The following is a 25,245-nucleotide window of genomic DNA, read 5'->3' as shown; positions in this document are numbered from 1 at the left end:
GTACATAATATCCCAGTGTTTGCCCTCATTTCAAAAGACGATATTCCGACTAAGCTGTTTCCGTGGCTAATGAAATTGAATATTTCACTAATATTCCCGTTCACGTGCAGCCGTGCAAAATAGGATATTAAAAAAAAAAGTTTCACCGGTGGGAAACTGTGTTTAACCGTGGGAACACAGCCTCCTCTTCATGAAAAGGCTGTTTGATGTTCGTGCATATCCAAAAACCTGTTGATATCCAAGTATTTCGTAATGTTAAAAAGTAGCTGTTGTTGGAATATATTTTGTGAGAATAAAGTGAGAGGTTTTTAGAGTTCATGAGCTGACCTTGTCGTCTCTGGTTCTCTGGGTTATGAAAGGCCATCTGCTTTTTAAAGTGTGAAGACATTATAAAGGGAGTATGGGATATTGGCACCCAGGGAATGATTGGGAACTGAGAAAAGGTCTCCTCTGACCGGAGGGGGCAGAGACGACAGTGGTGCAGTGTTTTGCGAGCGCGAGATGTGTAGCACAGAGTATGGAAATGGCCTTGGCTCTCGCAACTCCTTAAGTCTGCAGAAGATTAAGAACACACAGGTGTTCAAATCCCAAACAATAGCAGCTTGTCTCTTTTGACCTGAGAATGGGAGAAGCCGAGGTAACGTTTTCACGCATTGTGTTACATATCGTTAGGAACCGGCTGGAGCCAGAAGATCTGGATCCAAACTGATGACAGCACCACCAGAAGATGGGACAGAAATGGATAAATAGACAGTATTTTAACTTAGCAGCATCTGATGCTGGGGGAATCTTTGTCTGTTTGCTAGGTGAAAGATAGACCTGTATTGAAGTATCTGATCCGTGTACACGTAATTGTAGATTGCAATATCATTCTTCACTAAAGCTTGTTATAACTTTAACGGAACGAATCCTGAGTTTTATTTCTCTGATCTACCAGTAAATGAACACTAGGTAGTGACCTTAGAATTGGAGTCAGATTAAGTCTGGCCTTTTTAGTCAGACCGGTCATCGGTCACATTTTTTGAATAAAATCCTACACTGCGTTTCTCCTTTTTTATCTTTTGGCCGTACATATCTAAACTTGTAGGTTTATGTATCTCAGTCTTTCATAATGTTTAAAAGTAGTAAGTAAAATTTGCATTCAAAATGTCACATAAGTAAAACGTAATATCCAACACGGTCTCACGGCAGTTCGTGAAATGGTCACGTTATTTGTAATCTATTGATTTTTGTTCACGGGATGTTTTTCTCGTTTTTTTTTTTTTCGTGGTGGCCAGCACAAAATCTATACAGGTCTATACCGAGATTAACGGGGCAAGCAAACGCCACAGCCCGGGGGAGGGCGCCTCACACGCCGGGAGACGGCCGGAGGGAACGCGCGACAATAAGGGGACGGTTAACGGGGAAACAAACGCCACACACAGGACGCGATCCCCGGCCTCTGGGGTGAAAGTCCGGAATAGTTTGACCCATCCACCACCCCAACCAACCTTCTCACACGGATTTTCATACTACTTGCTACCGTAGTCGTGCTGTGACCACGACATATGCTTCCCATTTAAATACATTAGTTTGCATTTTCGTGCTGGCCACCACAAAAAAAACGACAAAAACATCCCCGTGAACACGAATCAATAGATTAAATAACTTGACCATTTCACAAACTGCCACAAGACTGGGTTGTAATATCATAAAAATATACTTAAAGTACCAAAAGTAAAACCAAATCTGCAAAGAAACTGAAGATATTGTATGAATAGTGGAGGAAAAAGTAGGCAAAATTAGCAGAAAATGAAAATACTCGAGTAAAGTATCATAGAGCATAGAGTTCAGTTCAGAGATGTTTTTCCTTCATAGGGTTGTTGCTTCTTTAAATATTTCTTCTCCTTCCACAAAAGTACTTTCACACATTTCATATATTTTTTTTATTTTGTTCGGGTGCGTTGTATTTCACTTCAGTCCTGAAAGTAGTTCAATTGATCATTGCTACAGAACTGCAGGCCTTTGAGTTCAGACCTTTTTGTCCCATTGTGAATCTTCACCTTTGTGTTTTTAACAGAGCAACACATCCATCAGTAACAGACCTCCATCCCAAAGCACCCGACATGCACAGATGAATGACAACTAGAGCTGCAGAGAATAATGGATTAGTTATCAACTATTAAAACAATCTCCAACTATTTTGATAATTGGTTAATCGGTTTGAGGCATTTTCTATGAGAAAAATAAAAATTCTCTGATTGCAGCTTATTAAATGTAAATATTTTCTAGTTTCTTCTCTCTTCTGTAACAGTAAACTAAATATCTTTGAGTTTGTAGACAAAACAAGACATTTGAGGACGTCATCTTGGGACTTTGGAAAACACATTTGTCACCATTTTCTGACATTTAAGAGACCAAACAACTAATCCATTAATCCAGAAAATAATCTACAGATTAATCGACAATGAAAATAACTGTTAGTTGCAGCTGTGTGACAACAATCTACAGTCAGAACAGCCTGTCATGGAAGACCCAGAGTTATAATAAAACTCCCAATTAGTGTCAGAAAATCAGACATTTACAATTTGGACCCTCGAACTTTCACGTTGAGAAGCAGCTACTCAAATTCTGTCCTGCCGTCTTCATGTAGTGACAGACACACGTAAACCAAATCCAACAGTTCATACTACATTTATGTGGCCTTGGATCAGATGAAAGTCATGGTCAGATATTACTTCTTTAAGCATAGACTGTAAAAATAATGGGCGTAGCTCCCGGGTCTGAAAAGTGAAGCCAATGCTGAAGCTCCTTAAAGCTGCATTCTATCTAACTTCCAGCAGGGGCTCCAAAAAGAAGTCTGTTTCTATAGAAGTCTATGAGAAAATGAGTCTTGTCTCATTGCTTCATTTATTACCTAAGTAAACATTTTCCATCAGAGTTTATGGTCTCAATCGCTAGTTTCAAGTATTCTTTAATACAGCATGATGTTCATTTTGTATATGATGCTGCCGTTTATTTTAAAATAGACGATAAAGCAGGAAATGCTTTAGGACCTGTCAATCAGGACAGAGGCTCAGCAATGCTAACCATGCTAACACTGTGGACATTAAAATAGACCTCAACTTGTTTTGTGTTTTCTGTGTTTTCATCTTAAACTTTGACCCTCTCACTGTGTGTTTTCACTTCAGCGAAGTTCATTGTAACATTTAACAAAAATCTTTGTTCACTTAAAGCAACACCAAAGCACACTTTTCCTCTTCGGTCCCCCTACAGGTTGGAAGGGGAATTGTCCATTACCGTTCTCATTCGAACTACAGATCCGCTACCCGATCTTGCAAACTTGCATAGTGAGGTTATAGGCGATAGAGGCTGCAAAGCCAATGCAGAAGTGCCGTTCAACCTGTTACGAGTTGATGAACCACTGAAACGATTTTGGAAACATTATTTTAATGTACAAAAGAATCTTTGGTGTTGCTTTAAGGGTAGGTTTGCTAATTTTCTGTTCTGCCATACATGCAGATGAACAGCGGCAGTACCCGTCGTCTGCGTTTACCCTCCGGTAAATCTCCGTTGGATGACTCGCTTCAGAAGGGTTGACAATCAGCAACTTTCCCTCTTTAGCGTTTATCTTAGCACAGCACCATTGCAACCATAAACAACACCAGTTTGGCCGCGTCATCCCTCCCAAGCTCCCCCCAATCGTAACATCCGGTTGCAAAAAAACAATGTATGCCTTTATCGCTAAACTCAAAGCATCAAACTGGCAGTCCACAAACCAACGGGTGACATCACGGATGCAACGTGCATTATTTTTACTGTCTATGGCTTTAATGTGATGTTTAAATCTCCAGTGTGAGCGTTCGTCTCCTCACAGCTGACACAGCTCCTTCCTCCTCAGTATGGACGCGTAGGACGGATGCTCCACGTAGCTGTAGTTGATCACACCTCCGTCATCCTCGTGGTCTATATCGTCCTCCTCAATGCCATCAGTATCATCATCGTCCAGACACCTGCTGTCCCCGTCTGACCCCTCCTCTTCCTCTTCCTCCTCCTCTTCCTCCTCCGGCTCGTTCTCGCAGCTCATCCTCATCTTCCTGCGGTGGTTGTTCCTCACCGACGCCTCCAGGGCTTTCTGTCTCCGGTAGAAGTGGGAGAACTTGTTGAAGATGATGGTGATGGGCAGCGCCACCACCAGGGTGCCGCCTAGGATGCAGCCGCTGGCCGCCAGCTTCCCGGCCACCGTAACAGGCACCACGTCGCCGTAGCCCACCGTCGTCATGCTAACCGTCCCCCACCACCAGCAGGCCGGGATGGTGTCCAGACCCACATCCTGAGCACAGAGACAGACGGAGGGGCTTTATAGTTATGGAGGGTTTACAGTGGGGGAAGGTGGGTTATAATGAACTTACAATTACTTACTACTACTTCTACTTAACCCTCGTGTTGTCTTCCCGTCAACCATGCAACTTTTAGATTTTCTAGGTCAAAATTTTAACTTTTTTTTTTTTCAGCGTTTGACACTTTTGTCACTTTTATCCAAGTTTTTCTTGTCACTTTTTTTCGATGTTTTAATCGATTTTTTTCTGCGCCTTTTGACATTTTCGTGGGGGGTTTTCCCCACGTTTTTGAAGCTTTTTCCGCCATTTTTTGCTCCTGATGCATTTAACCCTTGTGCTGTCTTCTCGTCGACAGTTTATGATTATTTTTTTTTTTAATGCTATAAAATTTAATAAAACTAACTAAATTCCAGAAAGAAGTGAACTGATGATTTATGTTACTTGTGAAGAGTTATGGTTGTACGGAACCAGACATGCTATTTTTTTTTTAATTATTTGGTTGAAAGAAAACCCAAATTTGTGTTATAGAAACCTTTTGAAAATGGGTCAAATTTGACCCGAGGACAATAGGAGAGTTAAGTTAAAGGTGCCCTGCCAAACGTATTTCATTACTTTGTGGTAATGTCTGAAGTTCTACCATGGACTCTGTAAAATTTTTTTGTGGAAAAAATGCCTTGCTTACTTGCTTGCTTGTTTCAAGCCTTTCTAGCGTGGTATAGAAAGCCTGCAGGAAGACTCAGCTCGATTTCTGCCAGTTCTCATTGATATTCAACAAGCTAAGCTGTTTGAATCTGATTGGCTAACAGCTAGCCAATGAGAGCCTGGCTGTCAGAATCCTTTACCCAGCCCAACTGGGCGAGCTAATGAATAGTAATGAACTCAGGCAATATGATGTCAGACTGACCAGCTTTTGTAATTGGCCTGATTTCTCTGCTTATTTCTTTTCAGTAGCTAGAGCTGACAGAGGAGGTAGCCGTTCATTTTCACATTCACAACATAACACAAACAACAAAAAATGCAAGTAATAATGGTTTTGTATAGCAGGGCACCTTTAAAGTTCTGAGTTCTGCCACCCCTGTATGTATTATTCATGATCCACACCAAAGACTTCAATGTAGTGCACTATGACATTAAAGTTTTTCTGGCTCTAAATCCTCTTCTAATATCGGATCACGTTTCCTGCAGCAGCACCGACATCAATTACCCTAAATAAATCAGTTTGTGTGTTTTTTAGAAGGTAAAACAAAACCTCACTGGCTAAAGTAAGAATTAAAGAATCAAACCTAATTATAATATAATGTTTATGCTAAAGTACAGGGTAAGAGTGAAACATTACCTCTTCGTATTCAGCAGTGTAAGCGATACCCGAGAAGACGGAAACTCCGACTCCCAGGTACAGCAGCAGGATGCCAACCTCGCGGTAACTGTGCTGCAGAAACAAGACGGAGGAAAACTTGAATGAGCCTGCTGTAAAAGTTTGTAGGCTGTGAAGTTCTCTGTAGAAGCCTATGGAAACTAGGGCTGCTCAGTTGATCGGATTTGAATTGCAATTTCGATTTCAGGGACACTGTAAAACCAAGTGAAGGAGTTCAAGTACCTTGGGGTCTACTTCGCGAGTGAGGGGACAATGGAGCGGGAGATTGGTCGGAGAATCGGCGCAGCGGGTGCGGTATTACACCCAATTTATCACACCGTTGTGATGAAAAGAGAGCTCAGCCAGAAGGCAAAGCTCCCGATCTACCGGTCAGTTTTCGTTCCTACCCTCACCCATGGTCATGAAGGCTGGATCATGACCGAAAGAACGAGATCCAAGCGGCCGAAATGGGTTTCCTCAGGAGAGTGGCTGGCGTCTCCCTTAGAGATAGGGTGAGAAGCTCAGTCATCCGTGAGGAGCTCGGAGTAGTCCCTTCGCGTCTAAAGGAGGCAGTTGAGGTGGTTCGGGCATCTGGTAAGGATGCCCCCTGGGCGCCTCCCTAGGGAGGTGTTCCAGGCATTTCCAGCTGGGAGGAGGCCTGGGAACCAGTCGGAGCTGGTTATTGTGGCTCGGTAAAGGGAAGTTTGGGGTCCCCTGCTGGAGCTGCTGCCCACGCGACCCAACGCCGGATATGCGGACGAAGATGGATGGATGTAAAACCTTTCACCGTAAATTCACAGTAATATACTGGCAGCAGCTTTGCCAGTAAACTACTGTTTATTTACAGTAAGCATACTGTTTATAAAGTTTAAAGTATTTTACTTTAAATAGACAGAGGCGTTTCTTACAGTATTATTTGATAATATACTAGCTGCAGTGTAATTCCCGCCGTTTTCTTTATTTTCCCAAGATGCATTTGTATTAACAATCAATACCTGTAATCTGTAACATTCGCAGATAGTGGTATAATATTACTATTTTCTCTCAGAATGCATTGCCATTTACAGTATGATCCTGTATAACATTAAAACAGTAAGATACTGTGAGATGTTAGCTGTAAATTTACATCAAAGGTACGATCACAGAAAAACAATGTAATGGAGAAAAACGAACGTGTGTTCTGAATGAAAAAGAGTTTAAATGGGAAAAGTATAAAGGGAAATTTCACAGTTTAAGGTGTTTTCACTGTTGGTTTGTTTAACTCTTTCACTGTTTTTTTCAGAGTAATCGTATTGATTTTCAATATTAACCCTAATAATTGTGATTATGATTTTTTTCTATGATCAAGCAGCGCTATTGGAAAACTAGGTTGTACATATGTAGTCTGGCTAGTCCACATAGCAATCTGGCATGGGAGTAATATGTGTTCTGGTTTATTGTCATTTCTTTAACCAATCACAATCGTCGTGGGCGGCGGTAAGCGCTGGACGGAGCCACGGCGCCGCTGCAAAATAGCCTCGGGAAGGAACTTGTTTTGGTGGAACGTGTGTACGTTCAAAAGTTGTTTTAGTCGTGCAACAGAAAACTCAGATTGGACAGATAGTCTAGAGCGGCAACAGAGCAATCCAGGAAGTGGAATGTCGTTGATATACTGTAGACTACATATCTAAACCTCTTTGCAAGCATTAACTTTTGATGAAAATCTGTCGGGACTAAATCAGCTGAGTCAAACTAAATGTTGTTGTAATGTCATTATTCTGTACAATCGCTTTCACCAGCAGAGACGATGCATCTGATGCTCAGTCAGTTACCACAGTCCGCTACAGCGCCACTCCCCCTGGGCTTCATAACATCGGCCTCACTGGACATGAGATGTAGAGTATCTGAGAGTACCACAACTCATGTTACAGTCTCATCTATCATAACAGAGTTCTTTCCACCGGGAGGATGAGGGGAGCATTATCTGCGTATAACACATTGTTATGTATGAGCTGTAATGTAAATAGATGAGTCATTTGTTTTGCTTTTATAAACGCATTATTTTTGCATTTAAATTGAAGCAGCAAATGTTCCTGATTCGTGAGCGGTATCGGAAGCGAAAGACTGAAAGACATCTTTGTTTCTTTTCCGCAAAGCAATGGATTTAAAACCTTAAGCACAAGAAGATTGAAATCTAAAGGGGTTGAAATCCCAGTTAATGCAGCTTAAAGATAAAACCATAATTTAAAAACACAATGAATGCATTTTGAAAGCAAAAGTTTTCACTGCTTTAGTTTGGAGAAAAACTTTTTTTTTTCATGTTGGTCTCAAATTTCCTGAAGTGTGTCCTTTAAAGGGTAACTACCGTTTTTTTCAACCTGAACCCTATTTTTCTATGTTTTTGTGTCTACGTGACTGATGGAAGCAACAATCTTTGACAATGGTCCAGTATTAAGCGAGGTCGCTGCAGTCGGCAGCGGAGAAACCAGCTACAATGTAAGTTAATAGGGCAACTTCAATTTCTGTCCATTAAAAGTGCTTGTTTTGCCGCTGACAGACTCAGATTATTATTCTAAGTGTCTGACAACGTTATGGAAAGGATCCCTTCAGAGATAGACCTTTAAAACCTCTTTGAGACCTTTCTGTTTAACCAGAAACAGCTCTGAAGTCGCTAGCGCAGCAAATGTTTACATGTAAATCGGTAAACTGTGTGTTTATTTCAACCAGAACTAGAGTTGTGATGGTTGGAAAAGTGGAAAGACGACCCAAGAAGGCTTTTCAGTTTTATTTTGTTTCTGTCGACTTTGAATGAAGTGTATTATAATTATACAATTTCATGGATGTTTTCATGTTTAAAAAAAGGATCTTACTCTTTAACAAAAAGGTTGACCTCCTTAGAAATGCTTTCCATAATGTTGTCAGACACTTAGAATATCAATCCGAGTGAAGGTAAATATAAGCTGGACAATTGTCCTATTAACTTACATTGTAGCTTGATTCACATTAATACTGGACTAATTTCAAAGATTGTTGTTTCCATCAGTCACTTAGACACTAAAACATAGGAAAATAGTCCAGAATAGAATAGGGTCCAGTTTGAAAAAAAAATCGTAGTTACAGTACCCTTTAATCCCAATCCCCCTTCCTCTAAAAAATCCAACCACATCTTTGAACCAAAGGCACAAGAATGGTTTTCAGCTCAGACCTTCAACTGTACACGATCCATCAACCTTTATCTAATGCATCTGCAGAAAGGTCAACAGACCAGAACTTAATAGCATTGTTTTTCTTTTTTCCCGAGAGGTTTCGACGGTTGGTTTAATGTCACTGTGAGTCTGCCCCGTGTCAGAAAGTCAAATGTTGCATATTTCTGTCTCTGAGCAGCGAGCGAGTCCCGACTCACCCGAAGTGTCGCTCCCAGTGACCGAAGTCCTGTCGAGTGTCGGGCCAACTTCAAAACCCTGAAGATCCTCATTAACCTGAACACCTGAGAGAGAGAAAGACATGTTAGGGTATTGAAGCGATCTGACACGGACATTATTAGTATTTCTTCATTCAAAGGTTATATACGTACATTTAATTTACATGCAATAATAAATAAAGAATTGTAAACCTGTATGAGTCGTCCCAAATTTCCCAGTTCAGACTCTGATCCCATAGTCAAGTCAAAGAGCAGCGTGATGTAGATCGGAGCCACAGACACCATGTCGATAATGTTCAGAGGGTGATGAAAGAACTTTCTCTTGTTCGGCGAGAGCAGCAGCCGCGACACCACCTCAAACAGAGGAACAGAGAAACAATACTCAGCATTTGTTTTTCTATTTTTCATTGATAACTTTGTTCCCTTCCCCAGAATCGCCAGTACATACCATACTTTGTTTTTATCTCCTCACCTCGAAGTTGAACCAGCAGATGCAGAACACCTCCAGAGCCTGCATGGTCGGGTCCTCGATCAACTTCCCTTCATCGTTAAATGTCTGAGAGAAAAGAAGAGAAAGAGCTGTTCCTACATCGGCCTGGACTGTTAATGGTTTTTACCTCCAGGTTTTAAACTGAATAATTACAGCAGGCGTTCTGCGTTATTATAATGTTTTTGTGTAAATAGTTGTTTATGACTTTGGAAAGTTTTGGAGGCAATCAGGGAGGAAAAACAAGGCTTTTCAAAGTCTGACACTACTACCCCACATTATCCCTACTCATTTTAGCAAATTGTCTTATTTAAAGTATGCCAAATTAGCTATTAGTAGTTCCTGTTTGCAGTGTACCCATGGATGTGCAGACAACTATCACTGCTTTACTTTGATACTGAAGAAAACTTGAAAAATGTGATGATTCTCAGGCAAGTTCTGAAGTTAAAAGGATCATCTTTTTTCTATGACTTCTAAGCAGATTTATAGACATTGGACATCGATGGACATCAGAGATAATGGATCCATTGAAAGAATAAGTCGCATAGAGTTTAGAAATGAGTGCATCGTGTCTGTGTTCAGATTTAACTGAGTTATGACTGCAAGAAGCAGTACGACTTTTGACAATCAACTCTCAAACAAATGTGCAGATAAGTTCCAGACTACTGTATGATCGTCTCATAAAATCTCAGTGTTTGCAACTTTGTTTGACTTCATAATCTTTTCAGGTCTCTGTACCAACCTGATACTCCGGGATGCTGTTGATACACATGATGGCGATGGATGTGAGCACCACCCCGATGGAGACCAGACTGAAGAGCTTGCTGGGGATGGAGTATCCCGGGTTCTCCAGCGTCAGCCATAGACACTTCCTGATGTTCCCATAACGCACCTTCTGGAAATGCAGCATTTCTCTGTGAGGATGGAGAAAGACAGTCAAGTGACTAACGGGGTTCTGCCAGTTCTTCCCATAACTATAAATGAGCGGGTAATAATGAAAGGAGTAACTCCCCGTCCAGGACAGTAGGTGGCGCTCACCAACGTACAGCTTGTCGGAATAAGGCTTTTTCTTCCAGTAGACCTTTGTCAAAATCTCAACAACTTGGAAAGCGGGGAGAACATGAACAACTTTTCAGTGCTGTACATTTCAAACTCGCCATGGCGAAGTCCTTAGTGGGTTTAAAGGGGTGATAGAATGGTTATATACGGTATTTCACGCTGTTCCTTAAGGTCTCCTAATATTGTATGTAACATTGATTGGGCTGAAAATGACTCTTTTGCTGTTTTTTTGGACCTAATGCTACCCTGTTAAATGGGACTGGACTGAAATGAGAGCTTTTCTGCCTTATATGGTCTGCTCATGAATATTTTGATGAGCTGCATGCTGATTGGTTGAGCTTAGCACACACACACACACACACACACACACACACACACACACACACACACACACACACACAAACACACAGACAGAGACACACACACACACACGTTCCCCTCTATGCAAGTCTCAGAAGTGAATTTAGTAATGCAACAGCAGATGAACAATGTATAAAATTTCTGAGATTTGCGTGAACGAGATTTAGAAGACTAACTGACCTCAGATCAGTTAGTGGCCTATGTAAATTTTGGGGCGTTACAAAGATAGAAGGTAGAGCAAAATGAGGAGCATTTGGCAGAGGAAAGAGGTGTCATTGGGATTTAGAGGTTCTATGTATGTCCTATTTACCCTCCAAACTGTCGTTTTTCAACTATGACAAGGTCAAATTGGGTTTGCATTCTATCACCCCTTTAATGGTTTAAAGCTTGTGTTGTTGCTGTTGTTTTTCACGACTTTGCTTCCAACTGCTCTCTTCTATTTCCGGGTCAAAAACCAGTGCAGCAATTACAAGTAGACCAAAACAGAATCAGCGGATTTTTTTGTTTTGTTTTCAGCAGTGATCCAGAATGAATGTCTAAGGAATTTTAGCAGGCTGTTTTTCAGCTTGGGGAGGGGATGTGTTAAATTCTGAGTTATTTTTATTTTAATTTTTTTTAAATCTGCCGAAAATCAGCGGAATATTCTACGAAATTCAGCGTGCGCAGATTCTGTGTGACCCTGGCTTTAATCTTAAGGAGCATGTGCAGATCTTTGCCATAACCCTAATATAATCAGAGATTTAAACTGCAAGTAAACGGACGGATGTAAGTCGGGCGGCATGATAAATCCAGACTTCAAATGGCTCCAGAGTCTTTTACCTGTTACTTTTACCTGTTTAAGTCAGATATCTCGTCCACAGATGTGTCGACGCTGCTGACGTCGCTCTCGTCGTCCCAGCTGTGATGCCGGCTGTTCTCCAGCTTGCGGTCATGGTAACGGTAACTGCAGCAACTGTCCAGGAAGAACTCATTGATGCCCCAGTACTCGATCTCCTGACTTTGTGGGAAAGATGAGTCAAATCAGGTTGGTTTATACACACGTTTCCGTCTAACGGGGCTTTAAATTATCAGTTAATTTACTTGCTTCTGCAATTGATAAAGTAAAAGTGTGTCTGTGAGACAGGAAGATGTTAAACATAAGACAGACCTGAAAGAGAAGACACACAGCTCCTCCATGATGTGAAGTTTGCCCGTCTGGTAAAAGTGGAGGACGTAAGGGAACAGGCTGGGATTCCTATCAAAATAAAACTCCTTCTGCTGCACGTCATAGTCGTCACACACCTGCGGAACGGAAAAAGAGTGGAGACGAGGACAAAGGAAAGGTGGAAATTATGAGTAAAAAAACATTTTTTAAAAAGGAGAATGATTAAAGGTGCAGTAGGTAAGACTTATAAAACTAACTTTCTGTCATATTTGCTGAAACTGACCCTATTTTCGAGTAGAACTACATGAAGCAGGTAATATTAAAAAAAAATCCGCCTCCTCTGGCACCACCCACATCCTGTAGTTCGATTTGAAAAAATACACAGAGCCCTGTTCAGATGCACCAATCAGGGCCAGGGGGGGTGTCTAACTGCGTGTCAATCACTGCTCATGCACACACATTCATTCTCCCTTGTGGGGGGAGGGGCTTAGAAGACCGTTTCGGGCTTTAGCAGAAAGGGGGGAGGGACTGAGAAGTTTTCGATGTTCACACAAGTCCTGGATCTTCGCAATCTTACCTACAGCACCTTTAAGGGACAAATGATTAAATAGCCATGAGAGAGAAGGAAGTGACATTTTATAGTTTCTGATGACAAATAACTGTACCAACCCACCTGCAGTATATCCTCCTCTGAATCACACGCCAGCAGTTTCCCCAATCTGGTGTCTGGGAATTTCTTCAGCGTACTGGAACAGAGACTCCTCTTCAGACCCCCGACGTTAACGTGGACAAGAGCCTCGTCAGAGTCCTGTCGGACCCAGCTGGGCAGACTCTCCTTCACCATGGTTACCTGGTCCAGACACAACGAAGGTGAGTATGGAAATGGAGAAACACTAAAACCAACAGTGAATGTAACTTATAACAAACACTGTACAATACAGTTCAAACGTTTGTAATCACCTACCACAAAGATGGATTGGGTCCATTATAATGTATGTCTCGTCTGAGAGGACTTCTCTATATGTTTGAATGGTCGTTGATGCTTTTATGTTGTAGAAAGTCAGAGATAATGTATCCACAGAAAGCATTAGTCACACAGAGGCTAACAATATGTGTATCATGTCTGTGTGTTCAGATTTAACAGAGTTATGATGTGAGAAGCAGTTGTAGGATATAGAAAGTCTTCTTTATGCATAGATTTTACTCAGTGTTGTACATGGAGAACAAAACGCTGTACAATGGTTCAACCAGACTGACAACTCAAAGGGCAGAAAGAGACAAAAATTGAAATAGCTCACATTACTGTATTGGGTCAACAGTTAACTTCAGTTAATATTCTAAGTGGCGTTTTCTTTTACCCGTTGCAAAATATTCCACAAAAACAAGTTCCTTCCTGAGACTATTTAGCAGAGGCACCGTCGCTGCATCCAGAGCTTAGCACCGCCCAAGACGATTGTGATTGGTTTAAAGAAATGCAAACAACCCAGAATGGTTTTTTTCCGCTCCTATCCTAGAATGCATCTGTGGTGTAGCCAGACCTTACTCCACAGCGCTGTGAAGACAGGTCTGGCAATGCGAGACTGAGACTAATGTGTCCTTGACGCAGCGGCCGGGGGTTCAACTCCGACCTGTGGCCCTTTGCTGCATGTCATTCCCCTTCTCTCTCCCCTTTCATGTCTTCATCTGTCCTGTGGCATTAAAGGCCTAAAATGCCCAAAACAATTATCTTAAAAAAAGAAAATAATAATTTGACATTGAACTTTGTTTGGAGCAAAAGGAAGGAAAGTGTTTAGATGTGATTCAGACGTCCTCTCTTTCGCTCTTTCTTATCTCAAGCTGAGTCAGCAATCACCACACAAAAAAAAAAATTCTGGCAAGGAAGAGCTTGAGTTTTATTTTCGTCTCCAAACGTTTGAGCCTCTCTTTCGCAATGTAGGCACTCTAATATAATCTACTCTGCTAAATGCACTTCCAAGCCAAGATGACCAGACACTAATTTGATGTCCCAGATATTTTTTTTATGTTGACTAAAACACAAAATAGGCATTGATTAAGAGCCAAAAGGCTTTTTACTGTATTTTTTATATCTTTGCAGACTAAATTTAAGTCCATGTTTTGGTGTTTTCTATGTAGCAAGCCATAATACAGATTTTAACAAGATTAAACTGCCACGATTAACTTCATATCAACATAAACCATGGTTGCAAGAAACTATGTGATTAAAATAAAATAAAAACTACAAATAGATGCAGCCAAAACAGAAATTACCTCCCACACATGCTCATCTACTACTCCTACAAACACCCACATGGCGCACAAACTTTCACTAAAAATCCCTCAACAGATGAATAAATAATAACATTTTCAATTTACAGTAAAACTGTGAAAAGTATTATGTGACGTTTTTAGTCGCTCTTCTGCCTCAAAGGTCTCAAGTGTTCCCACTGTTGCCTAAAATATTTTTTACAGTATGATGTTGATATCAGTGCCAGGAAACAATAATTCAGTTAGCCAAAAAGAAACGATAAAATATTGCTTAGCAACAAGTAGAGTGTGAGGGAATGAAGATGATATCTGGATCATAATTTCTATTTTCTTGTATCTGATCAGAGTGATGTGTCCTGCTGTAATATACAATCAGCAGCTGTTCCACCCAACAGGACAGAGAGAGGACGTGTGTTTCTATGTGGTTGTTTTGTGTCTCAATGTGGTTGTTTTGTGTCTCAATGTGGTTGTTTTTGTGTCTCTATGTTGTTGTTTTGTGTCTCTATGTGGTTGTTTTGTGTCTCTATGTTGTTGTTTTGTGTCTCAATGTGGGTCTCTATGTGGTTGTTTTGTGTCTCTATGTGGGTCTCTTTGTGGTTGTTTTGTGTCTCTATGTGGTTGTTTTGTGTCTCTATGTGGTTTGTTTTGTGTCTCTATGTGGGTCTCTATGTGGTTGTTTTGTGTCTCTATGTGGTTGTTTTGTGTCTCTATGTGGTTTGTTTTGCGTATCTATGTGGTTTGTTTTGTGTCTCCATGTTGGTGTTTTGTGTCTCTGTGTGGTTGTTTTCTGTCTCTGTTGTTTGGTGTCTCTATGTTGTTGTTTTGTGTCTCTATGTGGTTGTTTGTGTCTCTATGTGGTTGTTTTATGTCTCTATGTTGTTGTTTTGTGTCTCTATGTGGTTGTTTGTGTCTCTATGTGGTTGTTTGTGTCTCTATGTTGTTGTTTTGTGTCTCTATGTGGTTGTTTGTGTCTCTATGTGGTTGTTTGTGTCTCTATGTGGTCGTTTTGTGTCTATTTTGTTTTTGTCTCTATGTGGTTCACTTTTGTCTCTGTTGTTGTTTTGTGTCTCTGTGTTGTTGTTTTGTGTCTCTATGTGGTTGTTTGTGTCTCTATGTGGTTGTTTGTGTCTCTATGTTGTTGTTTTGTGTCTCTATGTGGTTGTTTGTGTCTCTATGTGGTTGTTTTATGTCTCTATGTTGTTGTTTTGTGTCTCTATGTGGTTGTTTGTGTCTCTATGTGGTTGTTTGTGTCTCTATGTGGTTGTTTGTGTCTCTATGTGGTTGTTTTGTGTTTCAATGTGGTTCTTTTGTGTCTATTTTGTTTTTGTCTCTATGTGGTTCACTTTTGTCTCTGTTGTTTTGTGTCTCTGTGTTGTTGTTTTGTGTCTCTATGTGGTTGTTTTGTTTCTCTGTGTGGTTTGTTTTGTGTCTCCATGTTGTTGTTTTGTGTCTATGTTGTTGTTTTGTGTCTCTATGTGGTTTGTTTTGCGTATCTATGTGGTTTGTTTGTGTCTCCATGTTGTTGTTTTGTGTCTCTGTGAGGTTGTTTTGTGTCTCTGTTGTTTTGTGTCTCTATGTTGTTGTTTGTGTCTCTATTATGGTTGTTTTGTGTCTCTATGTGGTTGTTTTGTGTCTATTTTGTTTTTGTCTCTTTGTGGTTCACTTGTGTCTCTGTTGTTGTTTTGTGTCTCTGTTGTTGTCTCTTTGTGGCTGTTTTTTGTCTCTTTTAAGGCGATTAAGTGTGCAGCAAATATAAACACATACAAGACACATAAATACATACAAGTTGTACACACAGTCCAACTGGAACACAACCATGTCAGTACGAGGACAAATAAATACCAGTACAAGGTGCATGGATAGCTACATAGGGTAGGAAAAGTGCATATCAGCCTACAAGGTTGACACCGTATAATCAACAACGACCATCGTCAACAACAACATCCAGCATCCATTACATTACATCACCAATCCCTTTTATCAATGTTTCTGACCTCCTCAAAGCGTAGTCAACAAACTACAATATATAACCAATCTGTGATCATTTGTGGTCATTTTGTTTCTCTTTTTGGTTGCTTTGTGTCTCTTTGTTTTTTATGTCTCTATAGTAATTACGATGGTAGCTGGATCATAATTTCAGTTTTTTTTTTAATTCTGATCAGAGTGATGCCTCCTGCTGTAAATAACATCAGCAGCTGTTCCACTCTAACAGGACTGAGGGATCTATCCATTTGGAGGCAGCGCTAAGTGCCTCGCTTCAGGTAAAGTGTAGCTATAATGTAATGTTAAAATGTTTCATAGTCTCTTATTGCAGAGTGTAGGAAATGGCCCGAGGAATCACAGACAGGTGATCACCTAATGCGGACTTAATGGTGTTTCAACCAGAGCAGTCCGACTTCATCTGTCTCTGAATCTTTCACTCTCTTCCTGCTGCTATTTAATCTCTTTTCTCTGTCTCTCTCGTCTCTGATTTATGCACATGTGAAGTGCAGTTAACTATGGTAGCTTAAATCTGTCTTCATGCAGGTGGGTGTGTATGTGGGAAGCATTTTAGCATTTATACTGTAACAAGTCCTCCAAACCATACGATGACATAGGTCATTTGTTCCTACTCTCTAATACGACCTTTAGTCCTCATATCGTAATACTACCACATAGAAACAGAGGTTTAAACTTTGTCAGAAATTTGTTTAATTAGCTCCACAATATAATCTGTATTAATGTTAAGGACCCAATATAACCAGAATTGTGAATAATACGTTACATTGTGAGTTTTATGACAGCAGAAATGTCAGATTAGGTTCTTTTTAAATGATTTCCTTTCTCATTTTATACAAGCTAGGGCTGCAAGTAAGAATTGTTTTCATTGTCAATTAATCTGTCAATTAAATTCTGGATTAATGGATTAGTTGTTTGGTCTATAAAGTGGGAAATGGTCAAATAAAATGTGGATTAGTGTTTCCCAAAGCCCAAGATGACATCCTCAAATGTCTTGTTTTGTCCACAACTCAAAAGATATTCAGTCTACTGTCACAGAGGAGAGAAGAAACTAGAACATAATTCACATTTAGGAAGCTGGAATCAGAGAATTTTGACTCAAACCGATTATCAAAATACTTGGCGATAACTTTAATAGTTGACAACTTATCGATTCATCTCTTCAGCTCTAGCACCAAACAAAATCCAGTAAATGGCGGGACAATGTGACTCTCTCTCTTTCTGTGTGTCTATAATTACATGTGGGGCCCATGCTGAGCTCTCGGGGGAGCTGCCATGCTGCACATGCAAAAATAAAGTCCATCTATAATTCAGCACTAGACAGCGCTGCGGCTTAAAATCACAGAGGTGGAAAAATGCGCCTCATTTAACATACAAACTCTCTCAAACATGATGAAGTGAAACAGTGTAAACAACACGAGACAAAACATGAAACACCACATAGGGGTAAGATGTCGGGGAGGATGCAGGGGATACGTGCCCCCCAATTTTCAGAATATGTATCTGTCTCTTTCTCTGTGAAATGAAGCTGCCTTCAAGTGCGGTCGAGATCAATCTGACGGAAATCAATAATTGTGTGTACTTGTGCTACTTGGAAGGGGGGGGGGATAGCACAACAACAAAAAAAAGATGTGATTTATTGTGATTTTGAAAGTAATGTCTCTTATGTAGATTTAAACTTTGGAGCTTATGGCTTTAACGGTCTCATGCTCTAACAGGCTACTGTTAGTTATCTAGCCATCTTAGATGGTAAAATGTAGGCTACATGGTTTCTAAAAATAAATAAAAACATCCCGAAACACGTGTGATGTTTTGAATATGCAGACAGTTTAGAAGATTATAGGAGAACAATAATCAATAATGACATTTTCCTTTACATAGAGACATTTTGCACCATAACGTGACTCAGAAAAGGCACACATTGTTTCATATAAAAATCACCAGAATGCAGGAAACGTGTTTGACATTAAAAACTTTCTGTGGGTGGACCCCCGCTTAATAGACCCCCCTGCACCCCGTTACAATTGTTTGTCGCCGCCACACCTTATATTATGATAAAGACAGAAACGTTGAAGAAGAGGAGCAATTTCAACATTTAATGACTTTAAATAACACAGTTATAACTAAGACTTACCTGTGAATTTGGTCACGTCACTCTTTCGTCAACGGATTCAGCATCCTCCTCAGATGTCACATTCACCCCATGTTGCGTTTCTAAGTTTTTATACTTTCACGCATGAAAAAGGACCAAACATATCACACACGGATCTTCTAAAGCCGAGAAAAGACAGCGAGCTTCTTCTGCTTAAAAAAAAATTTCACAAACCACCTTCTTTCTGCCTGTGACATTAAACTGTTGAGAAGAGATAACTGAGTCCGCTGTGGTGCAGGTTTCCTCCATCTGAACCGCTGTTGGTCGGTCTGTTTTCTCTCAGAGTGAGTCTTCGGCTTTTTCCGTCACATCCCGGAACAGGATCGCCTCTCCGAACTAATGGTGCGTTCCATTTGAACAGGGAAGTCGGAATTTACATCTAACTGGAAGGTCCCCTATGGGATGAGATATGACTAATTAGGTTTGTGGGAACAGATTGACAATCAGTGTGTAAATATGCAATCCGTAAATATTAAACACATTCTACAAATACAAAAAGTATTGGAAACTGACAAAAAGAAATTTGCAAATATAAAACAGATCTGCAAATAGGCTACACAACCAAGTTTCACAAATAAAAAATAAACAAATCTATAAATAGGTAAAATTACACAAATTTGCAAATAAATTAAAAACATTGGTGAACATCTTCTCAGTCTCGCTTTGCCAGACCTTCCTCCATAGCGTTGCAAAGGAGGGTCTGGCAAGACCACACAGCATTCCTGGAACGTGCTCTGTTTAATTGGCATCAATTTTAAAACCCAAATCACAATCGTCGCTATGCGTAGGACGGAGCCACGGTGCCGCTGCAAAATAGCCTCGGGAAGGAACTTGTTTTGGTGGAACGTGTGTACGTTCAAAAGTAGTTTTAGTCATGCAACAGAAAACTCAGATTGGACAGATAGTCTAACTAGCTGTCTGGATTTACCCTGCAGAGATTTGAGGAGCAGTTAACCATAGTTCTCATGAATTTACAAACACAATAATTACAACACAAAGAAAGAGGAAGGTGATGTTTCCAACAGCACTTAAAGTGCTCATATGCTCATTTTCAGATTCATAATTGTATTTAGAGGTTATATCGAATAGGTTTACATGGTTTCATTTTCAAAAAAACACCATATTTTTGTTTTACTGCACATTGCTGCAGCTCCTCTTTTCACCCTGTGTGTTGAGCTCTCTGTTTTAGCTACAGAGTGAGACATCTCACTTCTGTTCCATCTTTGTTGGGAGTCGCACATGCTCAGTAGCTAGGTAAGGACTACTAGCCAGTCAGAAGCAGAGTATGAGGGCGTGCCACGCTAGCAGCTAGGCGAGCATTATAACGTGTGTTCCAAAGTGACCACGTTGGTCTCTGAAGTAAAGGCTGGACTACAATAGAGCTGTTTGGAGCAGTTTGTGAACAGTGTTTTCTGTTGGAACTGGTAAGTCCCTTTGGGGGGGACTTTAGGCTTTTTCACTTTGCAAGCCTATTACATGCACAAAAAAGATATATAACACAATAAAGGAAAGGGAAAAAGGCAAAAAGCATAATATGAGCACTTTACACAATCCCGAAAGAGAAACATCATCGATATAGACTGACAACTTTCAAATCAACATTTGTGCACACTGAGGTTGTTTTTCTGATTCTGAAATTCGGAGAACCTCACCAACTCCGATCAAAGCCGACCTCAAAATCCAAGATGGCTGCTCCGCGCATCAACAGTAGTGAAAGCTGTAGTAATATACAGTTTATTAGCACATCTGTCTTATTTGTGTCTTATTAAACACAGTAGGCCTACTGTCCAACTTATATCTGGAGACATGTTGCTACGGCCTTTAATATACTGATCCTGAACGGAGTTGTTTATACGATGTGTTTGTGGCAATTTAGAGCAAGTTTAATTAAATTTATAAGTCTTTATTTTCACATCTCTTCAGAGACTCAGTATGTTGTAGTCAGTAATACATAATAAGTTACACTGTGGTTCTGAATGGATGTTTATATTTCCTGTGGCACCTGCTATCTCACAACTGGGATTTTAAGACTGTGTGTATGTGTGAAATAATTAATGAACCCACTTTTTTTAATCACTGCCTCTACTATCCAGAGAGACTGCTATATTGCAAGCAAGGCCTTTAAGTTTCCCACTAACTAACAGCAGCTGACTCTTCATTTTACTCAGTAGCTCATTAGAGAATATAGCTTTCCTCTCCATTATACTTTAGATTTAATCAAATTAATTAAGTTTTACATTTGTATTTGTATTTATACTTTCAGAAATGTATTTGTTTATTGATTCATATTTCATTTTGGGAAGCTGTATTTCATAGACTTCTGCATGTATGTGACGGTGGATCCATCTAGTGGCCAACATTTGGTTTTGCGTCTGTTGGCCTTTTCCCCTTTCCCCCTCTACTTCTTTCCTAACACTTGACTTCACTCAGTGGAGCCACAAGCAAATAATCTTTTGTCTTGTGTATGTTCACATGATGTTTGGTTTTTAAACGGAGAGATGCTGATAGTTAAAAATGACTGAAGGAAGGATACAAAATGACTCTCCATACCAACAATGGCTAAAGCAACTACATTTTAAATGATTTTTATCTTTATTCATGCAACCTGCACTGTCCTTAGGGACACTGACAGTAAACAGTCATTTGTAAGATTGTAATTTTTTTCAAGGATTATTTTTTTGGCTTATATTGGCTTTATTTTTAGGACAGAATAAGTCAGGAAAGTGGGAGAGACAAGAGGATGACATGCAGCAAAGGGCCGCAGGTCAGAACCAAACCCGCAGCCGCTGCAACAAGGACTGAGCCTCTGTACGTGGGGCCCACGCTCAACCAGGTGAGCTACCCAGGCGACACATTGTAATTTTTTTTTACACAAATTTAGCTTTTACCCCTTAAAAGTAACATTTGGTTCTGAAGGCTACAGATTAGGCTACTCTGCTCTGCAGGTTTTATCTCATAAAAAAAAATCACATAATGGACTTAGACATGGTAAAATCACAGGTAGTCTCTGAAGGGGAGACACTAAAGGCCTTGATTATACACCAAGCCGACGGCCCGAGGACTAGAGGCGACGGCGGCCAACTGTGGCGTGGCCCTCTCGTCGGCCCTCGTCGGCAGTAGTCTTGGCCAAAAAATAGCTCTAACCCACCGCAGAGACTACAGCAGTACCATGTGTGTTCTACACCTGTCAGGAATTGACTCTCCATTAGTCTATATCCACGACCTTCCACTTCCGGGATTGCCAAGTTGCCGCCGGAAATTGCACGGTGTGTCCTTCTTTTTGGTTGTTGCTATGACACTCACAACAAACAGCGTTTGCTCGAGCAACGGCAGAACCGAACAGAGCCTACGGTCCCTCTGCTTCACTCCCCGCCAGGAAGACAGTGGGCACTGGGAGATGGCTAAGCAGACTGTGCCTCTCCCGGGCTGTCACAATGTGGGAGCAGAACGGAGGGACCGAACAGCAGCCCGATGCTGGCTTGTTAGCTAGCGTTAGCTTGCTAGTTTTCACCCACCAACTCCCAACATGCCTTCTTCATACATTTCTTACAGAAAATTAGCCAAACAAACAAGTCACTCATCGGCGATAGCAATGTGCTTTTACTACGATGTGACAAGGGCGTGTGAATTAAACATGAAGTTGTTACATTTTACTAATTTAGAGGCTGGCCAGCTGGCTGGCTAGGAAGCTAGGTTGCTTGCAGTGTTGCCAACTCTTTTCCAATGAAAGTAGCTAGCACCAGCTCCAAAAGTCTCTAAAAGTAGCTAGATGATGTCATATGGTCATTTGCATACTTGTGACGTCATTACACAATCATTTGCATAAAGCTTAGTGGTTGTGTCAGCAAGGTAGATAGAAAGAAATAGAAATCTTTAGCCAAATTCAAATTCAATATAGGAATTTATTTTACCTTATAATTATTAGTTAGGTAGCCTATCTTTGAAGTAAAAAAAGAAATTATACAAAGGGAGGGAAAAAGGTCAATGAAGAATTCTCAAAGAAGGCTGGCTTGCTCAGGGCCAGGTCAGCTCAGCAAAGTCTTTCTCCCGTCGCGTCCCGCTGTCTCTCCTACCTACACCGGCCCCCGCACCCCGTGCCCCCTCCACTTCTACCTGCCTGTGCCTACAGTAGAGAGAAGTGTCTGTTTTGGCGGCCACAGGAGAGAAATCCCTTGCATGTTCGCTGGAGAATACTAGCGACTTTTTTTTACAAAAAGTCGCTTTCTTTTCTACAGAAAGTTGCGAGATTTGTCACTAGTTGCTTTTGTTAAAAAAAGTCACTAAGGGGGTCTGAAAAGTCGCAAAATCTAGCGACAAAGTAGCTAAGTTGGCAACAATGGTTGCTTGCTAGGGGGCTAATTGTTTAGCATTGCCGCGGTGTCATGACATGCGTTTATTTTTAAGCTCTTTATCGTCTGTACTATTCAACAAAGCTAATTGTATAGTATGACCAACACAGTATTAGATAGATTAAACATGCTGCGCAGCATCTTCATTTTTAAAGCCAAAAAAGTCCCACACAAATGACATACTATTCCTTTTTGACACTGAAGTTTCCGCAGTGTCAGGTTCTGTCAAGCCTGAGGCCATTGTACAACAGGTGCAGATACGGCGTAGCGTGCCAAGTTGATGCTTCCTCTGCAGACAGCTTTACACTTGCATGTCACGTGACCAGATATTATTGCGAATGCAATTACTCATTCAGGTATATTGAATTAAGCTGAACTGAACCAAGAGCTCACGTGTAGACTCACAGTCTGGCTGGATGTGATTATTTCGCATGCAGGTTCACTGGCAGTAACACTGGTCTGACCCTGACAATACTTTTGCCCCGACAAGCCAGGTACTGGGTCCAGTACTTCCTGAACTGCTCATCCCGAAAACCGTAGATGAGTGGGCTCATAAAGCGGGGGATGATGTAGACGACCAGGAAGAAGATGTAACGGATCTCTAGACTGAAGCGGGGGAAGAGGGAGATGAGAGCCGCCTGAAGGGAAGGAACCACGAAGGCAAGCAGGCACAGCAGCAGCTGAAACACAAGACAGATACATCTTAGTTATGATAGCTATTATTAAGAAAGTACACATTTACAACATTTACAAAACCCAATCAGGTCAGCTAATGTCTTTAAACTTGTACAATATACATTTTTTACGTGTACCAAAACTTTGCAAACAAACTGTAAGCTAACTGACCCTACAAATCAACATCTGACGTCACTGATGCTACTTCCATTATCTTTACAGTCTATGGTTGCATAGTCTGGATTAGACGGTTCTTTTACCGGATAGTAGCAACCGGAACCTCCGAGCTACACGTTTCACCCTGAAAATGGCAAGTAAAGAACATTTGGATCGTGCAACGAGGCACGCCTGCTTCGTTCTTCCGGTGAATGATTGTAAAGATTTACAAAGAATGGGCCTCATTCACCAATATCTTCCTAAGTTTTCTCTTAAATATGTTCTTAAGAAGGTTTCTAAGAAAAGTCTACGCCGGATTCATGACGTGTTCTTAAACAGCAGAATTGTTCGCACCTGTGTTCTTAGGATTGATGAATCCCACGTCTTCGTAACTGAAAGCGCGTGCCAGTTGTTCTTAATTAGCATAAGAAAACGCCCCAAAAATTCCCATATAAGGACACGACACTTCCTGTGCACCTCCTGGGAGACAGGTTGTCGGAGCTTGTCGGAGCCGCGGTGGAGGAAGTACTGAATCTCAGTACTTAAATAAAAGTACAAATAAACAGAGACATATTTACTTTAGTAAAAGTAGAAGGTGTCCACAACCACAAACAAGGCCTGGCTTTGAAGAAAAGTTCCTATCCTAACCAGGAAACGGAAATATGTTGTTAGAATCGGAATGCGGTTGGTTTTATTCATGGATGTATTTCATTTTCTTTAACCATGCAAGAAAGCAAATAAAGTGTGTAAAGCAGCGGACATGGGGAGATGTGAAGAGGTCCAGCCAAATAAATAAGATATGAACGCGTCATACACAGCCTGGCGGAGGAGTAATCGATGCTATGGAGAGAAATAGATGGCAACTTTGATTTAAAAATGGGAATAATAAAAAAACAAACGTTTTCATTTTCACTCTTACCGGGGCTGTATTACCGAGGGTCAGCGGCGCTGCGCCCGGGCACTGGAGCACCGGAGCCGGCTTGGATCGGCGGTGCCCCATATACTGTATACAGTATCTATGGCAACCCATATATACAGTATCTACGGCAACCAAACTTTACTGGTGAGACAAACGTGTGACGGTCAGGAAGACGTTTTGGCGGGGGGGAAACTGATCAGAAAATGTAACGGAACATTGTAGAAATGTAGTGGAGTAGAAAGTATAGATAATTGCTGCAAAATGTAACAAAGTAAAAGTCAAAAGTAGGCTATGCACTATTGAGTCTACTTAAGTAAAGTACAGATACGTGAAAAATGTACTTAAGTACAGTTACGAAGAATTAGTACTTTGTTACATTCTACCACTGCATTTTGGCCCTATAAATAGCGATCAATCACCAAATAACGCAGGATTTAATCAGTTTAATTGCTGATGTAAATTGCAGTGTTAGTGTCTTTTTTGAATAATATGATTTTTTATCAACAATCAGAAATACATTACAGTACAATACTATCATTGTAAACGACAATTAAATAAAATGCAGTAAGCAATCATTTGGAGCAAATTGTCATCACTCAAATGTGCGT

The 25,245-nt window shown here is 40.7% G+C and overlaps 1 protein-coding gene across 2 annotated transcripts; it reads right to left on the bottom strand.

The window, feature by feature from the left end:
- Positions 1–3,099: 3,099 nt before the first annotated feature.
- On the bottom strand, positions 3,100–23,351 carry si:dkey-43k4.5 (potassium voltage-gated channel subfamily S member 2). 2 transcript variants are annotated; one of them, XM_028577042.1, is made up of 10 exons: positions 23,293–23,351; positions 12,797–12,973; positions 12,127–12,260; positions 11,812–11,976; positions 10,303–10,474; positions 9,546–9,629; positions 9,266–9,427; positions 9,056–9,139; positions 5,656–5,748; positions 3,100–4,312 (listed from the first exon to the last, which is right to left on the bottom strand). In XM_028577042.1, the coding sequence occupies exons 2-10, from the start codon at positions 12,965–12,967 to the stop codon at positions 3,851–3,853; spliced, it is 1,527 nt and encodes a 508-aa protein (XP_028432843.1). In that variant the 5' UTR covers positions 12,968–12,973; positions 23,293–23,351; the 3' UTR covers positions 3,100–3,850. The 2 variants fall into 2 exon arrangements, with proteins under 2 accessions (XP_028432843.1, XP_028432842.1); XM_028577041.1 differs by lacking the exon at positions 23,293–23,351 and adding an exon at positions 18,521–18,858.
- Between the last annotated feature and the right edge of the window lie 1,894 nt (positions 23,352–25,245).

The sequence above is a fragment of the Perca flavescens genome, chromosome 4 (assembly GCF_004354835.1).
Source record: "Perca flavescens isolate YP-PL-M2 chromosome 4, PFLA_1.0, whole genome shotgun sequence".
NCBI classification, from domain to species: Eukaryota; Metazoa; Chordata; class Actinopteri; order Perciformes; family Percidae; genus Perca; species Perca flavescens.
The sequence above is the reverse complement of the archived record's forward strand: the minus strand, read 5'-3'. Positions and strand labels throughout refer to the sequence as shown.